General features: G+C 45.6%; 1 protein-coding gene across 3 annotated transcripts in view; it reads left to right on the top strand.

Annotated features, from left to right (window-relative positions):
- The first annotated feature begins 14 nt into the window (after nt 1-14).
- FERRY3 (FERRY endosomal RAB5 effector complex subunit 3) overlaps nt 15-8253 on the top strand; it is a 36311-nt gene continuing 28072 nt past the window's right edge. The window contains exons 1-4 of one of the 3 annotated variants that reach the window (XM_068160925.1): nt 15-143; nt 3669-3863; nt 4611-4756; nt 7116-7297. In XM_068160925.1, coding sequence (XP_068017026.1) covers nt 3686-3863; nt 4611-4756; nt 7116-7297 — 506 coding nt within the window. In that variant the 5' untranslated portion in view covers nt 15-143; nt 3669-3685. Of the gene's footprint in view, nt 144-181; nt 285-3668; nt 3864-4610; nt 4757-7115; nt 7298-8253 lie in introns of those variants that run through there. The other 2 variants (XM_068160924.1, XM_068160926.1) reach the window with 2 other exon arrangements.

Below are 8253 nucleotides of genomic sequence, written 5' to 3'. Positions count from 1 at the left end.
CGAATCTGCGGCCCCGGACGTGCAGGGTCCAACAAGGAGGCGGGATCTGATGGCGGCACTGCCGCCGCCTTTTTTCAGTGGACGAGCCGCACCCCCTGTGCTGTAGCTCGCCGCTTCCCCTCACCTGTCTGTCCGGAACCCAGGTGAGCCAATAGGGAAGAGGACAGCGCTTGTGTCCTCCGCGACGAGGAAAGCGGCACCAGCGGCTGTGGGCGCTGCACAGTCCGAGCTGAGGGGCTGTTTACCCTGGGGTTTTGGAGCCTTCCCGGGAGTGGGGGGTGAAGGTGGGTGGCATCTTGCAGGCCTTTTCCTCCCGCAGGCAGTTTCGTTTCCTCTTTTTCAAGCAGCTGGAGCTAGTGCTGGCTGTCGTGGCGTGGGCCATCTCTCTGGTACCTCAGCTGGAGCTGAGGACACCAGCGCCGGTTAGGGGAAGAGGTTTTGTCCTCTCTGCTGGGGCTGCGCTGGGCTCGGAGGCAGCGGCGGTCACCTGCCTCGGACCTTTCCCTCCCCAGTAAATCTTCTTGTGTCGGGGAGCAGCAGGAAGACGTTCGTCAGCGTCGTGTTTCTGAGCAGTGGCCTTTGAATCCTTCCCTATGGCAGAGGGAGAGGAGACCTGGAGACAGCCTCGGATGAGCGTTCATTGAGATTTTTGTTGTTACGCTGAAGCAGTTCGTGGCTGATTTGTTTAATCGTAGGCTTCAACGTGTGGGTTTGTTCACAAAACCAAACCAAATATTTCTGTAAACTAGCCCCATAAATTTTGCTGTGGAAGGCACACCTTTTTTTTTTTCCCCCCCCCCCTTTTTTTTTTTTTTCCCCTTCTTTTGTATTCCCTTTTTATTTTCCCCTTTTTTTTTCCCCTTCTTTTTTCCCCTTCTTTTTTCCCCCTTCTTTTTTCCCCCTTCTTTTTTCCCCCTTCTTTTTTCCCCCTTCTTTTTTCCCCCTTCTTTTTTCCCCCTTCTTTTTTCCCCCTTCTTTTTTCCCCCTTCTTTTTTCCCCCTTCTTTTTTCCCCCTTCTTTTTTCCCCCTTCTTTTTTCCCCCTTCTTTTTTCCCCCTTCTTTTTTCCCCCTTCTTTTTTCCCCCTTCTTTTTTCCCCCTTCTTTTTTCCCCCTTCTTTTTTCCCCCTTCTTTTTTCCCCCTTCTTTTTTCCCCCTTCTTTTTTCCCCCTTCTTTTTTCCCCCTTCTTTTTTCCCCCTTCTTTTTTCCCCCTTCTTTTTTCCCCCTTCTTTTTTCCCCCTTCTTTTTTCCCCCTTCTTTTTTCCCCCTTCTTTTTTCCCCCTTCTTTTTTCCCCCTTCTTTTTTCCCCCTTCTTTTTTCCCCCTTCTTTTTTCCCCCTTCTTTTTTCCCCCTTCTTTTTTCCCCCTTCTTTTTTCCCCCTTCTTTTTTCCCCCTTCTTTTTTCCCCCTTCTTTTTTCCCCCTTCTTTTTTCCCCCTTCTTTTTTCCCCCTTCTTTTTTCCCCCTTCTTTTTTCCCCCTTCTTTTTTCCCCCTTCTTTTTTCCCCCTTCTTTTTTCCCCCTTCTTTTTTCCCCCTTCTTTTTTCCCCCTTCTTTTTTCCCCCTTCTTTTTTCCCCCTTCTTTTTTCCCCCCTTCTTTTCCCCCCTTCTTTTTCCCCCTTCTTTTTTCCCCTTCTTTTTTTCCCCTTCTTTTTTTCCCCTTCTTTTTTTCCCCTTCTTTTTTTCCCCTTCTTTTTTTCCCCTTCTTTTTTTCCCCTTCTTTTTTTCCCCTTCTTTTTTCCCCCTTCTTTTTTTCCCCCTTCTTTTTTTCCCCCTTCTTTTTTTCCCCCTTCTTTTTTTCCCCCTTCTTTTTTTCCCCCTTCTTTTTTTCCCCCTTCTTTTTTTCCCCCTTCTTTTTTTTCCCCTTCTTCTTTTTCCCCTTCTTCTTTTTCCCCTTCTTCTTTTTCCCCTTCTTCTTTTTCCCCTTCTTCTTTTTCCCCTTCTTCTTTTTCCCCTTCTTCTTTTTCCCCTTCTTCTTTTTCCCCTTCTTCTTTTTCCCCTTCTTCTTTTTCCCCTTCTTCTTTTCCCCTTCTTCTTTTTCCCCTTCTTCTTTTTCCCCTTCTTCTTTTTCCCCTTCTTCTTTTTCCCCTTCTTCTTTTTCCCCTTCTTCTTTTTCCCCTTCTTCTTTTTCCCCTTCTTCTTTTTCCCCTTCTTCTTTTTCCCCTTCTTCTTTTTCCCCTTCTTCTTTTTCCCCTTCTTCTTTTTCCCCTTCTTCTTTTTCCCCTTCTTCTTTTTCCCCTTCTTTTTTTTCTTCCTTTTTTTCCTTTGTTTTTTCCTTCTTTTTTTCTTTTTTTTTTCTTTTTTTGTTCTTCTTTTTTTCCTTCCTTTTTTTTCCTTCTTTTTTTCTTTTCCTTTTTTTCCTCTTCTTTTATTTTTCCCCCTTTTTTTCCCTTCTTTTTGTTTCTTTCTTTTGTTTTCTACTTCTCCCTGGGCAGTGGTAAAGCACTGAGGAGATTTGAGATGGAGTGTTGTGTCCAGCTTTGCAGATAATGCTCAAAAGAGAGGAATGGAAATTCCCTCCTCAGTGGAGGGAATTACTGACACAGCTGCATGCTCCCATCTTGTATTTTCATACTGTGAACAGTTCTTTTGCTTTTCTTGTGGCTTATTTTTATAGTTACTATTTAATAATAATGACAATCTACCTTAAAGGAGGTTTCAAAGTGTCAAAATGGGTATTCTCTAAAGAGGTTTGCAAACTCCTGCTCCTCCAAGTCTACCACCTGCAGAAAGGCAGAAAATAAAGCCAAATGCATTATGAAGGATTTCAGATTTTCAGGTCTGCTTGGCATCAGTTCCAGTGTCTCAGTTAGTTTGCTATTTATGAAGATTTCTTTTGCCCAAATTCTGCCTACTGTAATTTATAAGAGTAATTACCCAAGTTCATGTATTGATACACTCAATTCAATATTTTGGAGACTAATATTTCTGCTTCAGTTCCTACCTATATATTTGTAAGTCACGGGATCATAGGATGTCAGGGATTGGAAGGGACCCAAAGAGTTCAACCCCCCTGCCAGAGCAGGGCCATACAATCTAGCTCAGGTCACAGAGGAACACATCCAGATGGGCCTTGAATGTCTCCAGAGAAGGAGACTCCACAACCTCTCTGGGCAGCCTGTTCCAGTGCTCTGTGACCCTAACTGTAAAGAAGTTCCCCCTCGTGTTGAGGTGGAACCTCCTGTGCTGTAGTTGATATCCATTGCCCCTTGCCATATCACAGGGAGCAAGTGAGCAGAGCCTGGCCCCTCCTTACTGACCCCCAGCCCTCAGATATTTATAGACATTTATTAAATTCCCTCTAAGTCTTCTCTTTTCCAGAATAAAAAGTCCAAAGTTCCTCAGCCTTTCCTCACCAGGCAATGCTCCAGTCCCTTAATCATCCTCATAGCCCTCCCCTGGACCCTTTCTGGCAGATCCCTGTCCCTCTTAAACTGGGGAGCCCAAAACTGAAGGCAGGACTCAAGATGAGGTCTCACTGGGGCAGAGTAGAGGGAGAGGAGAACCTCCCTCGATCTGCTGGACACACTCTTCTTAGAGTACCAATAAAAAGCCTGGGCTTTTGAAGTTTTCTTGTCACAACTGTTAATTATGAACAAAACCATCCTTATTTAGGAGTTTTGCTTACAATTTTACAAGAACATAACTCATGTCATTTTCATTTCTGATGCAGGAAATCAGTTCAAGAAGATGAAGCCTAATAAAGGGAAGACCTGCACTAGGGAGAGAGACTATGTGTACGAATTCAATGCTGGAAATCAACATTTGGTGCTTACTGTGCCTCTCAAATTCCCTGTGCAAGAGAATATTAGCCATCTGCATGGACGTCTCATGCTTCTGCACAACCTGCCATGCTTTATAGAAAGTGGTAAGGATTGCCTCTTTTAAAATTAGTGTCCACATCCAAAAGTGTCCTGCACAGAATCTCAGAATCACCAAGGTTGGAAGAGACCTCAAAGGTCATCAAGTCCAACCTGTCACCACAGACCTCATGACTAAACCATGGCACCAAGTGCCACATCCAATCCCCTCTAGAACACCTCCAGGGATGGTGACTCCACCACCTCCCTGGGCAGCACATCCCAATGGCTAACAACTCTGGGAAGAACTTTCTCCTCACCTCCAGCCTAAACTTCCCCTGGCACAGCTTGAAACAGTGTCTTCTTGTTCTGGTGCTGGCTGCCTGGGAGAAGAGACCAACCCCCTAATGGCTACAACCTCCCTTCAGGTAGCTGTAGACAGCAATAAGGTCACCCCAAAGCTTCCTCTTCTCCAGGCTAAGCAACCCCAGCTCCCTGAGGCTCTCCTCGTAGGGCTTGTGCTCGAGGCCTGTCCCCAGCCTCGTTGCCCTTCTCTGGAGACATTGAAGTGTCTCAGTGCCCTTCTTAAACTGAGGGGCCCAGAACTGGACACAGCCTGCTTTAAGAGAGCAGAAGAAGGGTGTTTACCAAGACAGCCTTCAAAAAAATATTTTCAAAACATTAAAGAAAATTCTTGTCAATGCTGTCAGGTAAGGTGCTCAAGTAAAAAGTGTTCAGAAAAGTCTTATTTGTATGTTTCCAGTACTTCCACTGACATGTTTTACTGATGGAGCATTCTCTTCTTGTTGCATTAGACCTGAAGGAATCTCTTCATAAGTTCATAGAAGAGGAAACTATAAAAGATTATGACAGAGAAGCTGAAATGGCTCTGGAGGCAGTGAAATCAGGAAAAGTAGACATAAACCAGCTGGCAGATTCTTGGGCTAAAGCTTACAAAGAGGTAAGGTTGAGGCTGAAAATTCACTTTTAGTGATCAATTCTTACCTTTGTTTGTTTGTTTGTTTATTATGTGACAGTTATCATTCAATCTTCATCCTACAAAGCTCTCAGTCAAGTTGTTCCTAAATTTAGTACAGTCAAAAGGTACAAAATTGAGAGGTAAACAGCTAGTGGCACTCCAACAAAAATAGACTTGCTAAAGTGCATTAGAATCTGAGCAAGAGCTTGTACAGTGGTACTCTTATCCTGAATCTCAATAATCACAATGATGACTCCAAAGAGGAAGTATATAGTTGAAAGAGACTTTTCAAGATCATTTCCTGAGTTCTTGTGACTATTTTACATTATTGGCCTGGACCTTAGCAAAGCCTTTGACACTGTCCTGCACGACATCCTGGTCTCCAGGCTGCTGCAGTATGGGTTCCATGGATGGACCATTCAGTGGATAAAGAACTGGCTTGATGGCTGCACCCAATGTGTCCAGGTCCAAGTGGAGGCCAGTGACAAGTGGAGTCCCTCAGGGATCAGACCTGGGACCAGTCTTGTTTAGCATCTTTGCTGGTGAAATGCATTAAGTGCATTTAATGCATTTAAGTGCATTAAGTGCACTCTCAGCAGGTTTGCTGATGACACCAAGCTGTGTGGTGCAGCTCACACCTGGAGGGAAGGGATGCATCCAGAGAGACCTTGACAACCTGGAGAGGTGAGCCCATGACAACCTCATGAGGCTCAACAAGACCAAGTGCAAGGTCTTGCATCTGGGTCTGGGCAATCCCAAGCACCGATACAGGCTGGGCAGGGACTGGCTTGAGAGCAGCCCTGAAGAAAAGGCCTTGGGGGTGCTGGTGGATGAGAAGCTCAACATGAGCCAGCAGTGTGACCTTGCAGCCCGGGCTGCATCAAGAGAAGCACAGCCAGCAGGTCAAGGGAGGTGATTCTCCAATTCTACTCCACTCTGGTGAGAATGCTCCAAGGAGACACTATTGTGGCCTTCCAGTATCTGAAGGGGGCCTACAAGAAAGCTGGGGAGGGACTTTTTAGGGTGTCAGGGAGTGATAGGACTAGGGGGAATGGAAAAAAATCTAGAAATGGGTAGATTCAGATTGGATGTTAGGAAGAAGTTCTTCCCCATGAGGGTGGGGAGGCAATGAATAGGTTGCCCAGGGAGGTGGTGGCAGCCTCATCCCTGGAGGTTTTTAAGGCCAGGCTGGATGTCACTCTGAGCAACCTGATGTAGTGTGAGGTGTCCCTGCCTGTGGCATGGGGGTTGGAGCTGGATGATCCTTGAGATCCCTTCCAATCCTAAAGAGTTCTATGATGCTGTTTAGCAATGATGAGTATTTAGGTGGAGTCATGCATCCTGTTCTGTGTGTGATCTTCAAAATAGAATCATAGAATCAACAAGGTTGGAAAAGACCTCAGAGATCAAGTCCAGCCTATCACTTAATGCCAAACACTTCATGACTAACTGAACCATGGCTTCAAGTGCCACATCCAATCCTTTCTTGAACACCTCTAGGGAGAGTGACGCCACCACCTCCCTGGGCAGCCCAGCCAATCACTCTTGCTGTGAAGAACTTTCTCCTCACCTTGAGCCTAGGGAGGAATGCAGAAGAACTGGAGGAGTCCTAGCAGAGAGAAAGAATGATAGAAACTGCAGCATTTGAGGAAGAAATTATGGGAATTGAGTTTGCCTGTCATGGAATATAGAAGAATGTGAAAAATTCCACAACATACCTCTCTTACAAAGAGAATTGGAAGCAAATCATCTGCCTTCATGAGTGTCAACAACATGAAGTTAGCTTAACCTTTGTGAAGGAAAAGTGTGTATTGGGTGAGCATGGGAATGTGATAAAGCATTGAGGAGTTTCCAGGTTTCTGTGCTAGTGGTTTGTGTGAGCCAGGTTAGCCTCTGAGTACAAGGGTTAGGATTAGGATATTTTTTGGTATTTCTAACCTCCACTTCAGTGATACAACTTCAATTCAGCTGAATCTGGTGGGAGTGATTGCATGTGTAAGGTGTGTTTCAATATAAAGGAGCCAGCAAGACTGGCATCTTTGGGCCATTCTGTGCTCAGTAAAGATAGCCTTTCTCAAATCTGCATTGTTGATTACATTCTACTGAAGTTGGAGGTTAGTCATCCTTTCTAGCAAAAGACTCTTTGCACAGCTAGTGCCCTGGGCCTTACCTAAAATAAGTCAGTTGCAAATGTTCTTGTGGATAATTTTGTTCTTTTCCTGCTGGTGATGGCTGAAAATTGGTAATTCCTCACTGTAGTCAAACCCTTGATGTTTCCTGATGGTATGAGGGATTCTTCTGTGTCCTAAACTATGTTCTATGCTTTCAAATCTTTTTACAGACAACATTAGAATATGCAAAACCTGAGGAAACCAGCTGGGATGAAGATTTTGCAGATGTTTATCATGACCTAATACATTCTTCAGCTTCTGAAATGCTGTTAAACCTGGAACACAATTATTTTGTTAGCATCTCAGAATTAATAAGTGAAAGAGATGTGGAACTGAAGAAACTACGGGAAAGGTATTCCTTCTTTTTTCCCCTCTTATTAAATGCCGCAAGATTAGGCTGGAGGTGAGGAGGAAGCTCTTCACAGAGAGAGTTGTTAGCCATGGGAATGTGCTGCCCAGGGAGGTGGTGGAGTCCCCATCCCTGGGGTTGTTCAGAAAGGGATTGGATGTGACACTTGGTGCCATGGTTTAGTAGTCATGAGGTGTTGGCTGACAGGTTGGACTTGATGATCTTTGAGGTCTTTTCTAACCTTATTGATTCTATGATTCTAAGATGTGTACACAACACCATGTGTCAACTTGTATTTCACTGTATAAGCCCTATTTCCATTTTATATTTCCCTCTTGAAAGCTTTTTGGTGCTTGGCTTGTGTCATTAGAGTCAGCTATCTCATTCTGAGTCACTTAGGATAATCAAAGCTAAGGCTGTCAAAGTTAATACAGGCTGGGGTCAGAGTGGCTGGAGAGCTGCCAAACGGAGAGGGACCTGGGGGTGCTGATCGACAGCCGCCTAAACATGAGCCAGCAGTGTGCCCAGGTGGCCAAGAGGGCCAATGGCATCCTGGCCTGCATCAGGAACAGTGTGGCCAGCAGGAGCAGGGAAGTCATTGTGCCCCTGGACTCTGCATTGGTTAGGCCGCACCTTGAGTCCTGTGTCCAGTTCTGGGCCCCTCAGTTTAAGAAGGACATTGAGAGACTTGAATGTGTCCAGAGAAGGGCAACAAGGCTGGGGAGAGGCCTTGAGCACAGCCCTGTGAGGAGAGGCTGAGGGAGCTGGGGTTGCTTAGCCTGGAGAAGAGGAGGCTCAGGGATCACCCCATTGCCCTCTACAACTACCTGAAGGGTTGTTGTAGCCGGGAAGGGGTTGGTCTCTTCTCCCAGGCAGCCAGCACCAGAACAAGAAGACACAGTCTCAAGCTGCACCGGGGAAGTTTAGGCTGGAGGTGAGGAGAAAGTTCTTCACCGAAA

Source organism: Melanerpes formicivorus, unplaced genomic scaffold (assembly GCF_026170545.1).
Source record: "Melanerpes formicivorus ecotype bairdi unplaced genomic scaffold, bMelFor1.0.p_v2 SCAF_54, whole genome shotgun sequence".
NCBI lineage: Eukaryota > Metazoa > Chordata > Aves > Piciformes > Picidae > Melanerpes > Melanerpes formicivorus.
This window is presented reverse-complemented; position numbering and strand designations above follow the sequence as displayed.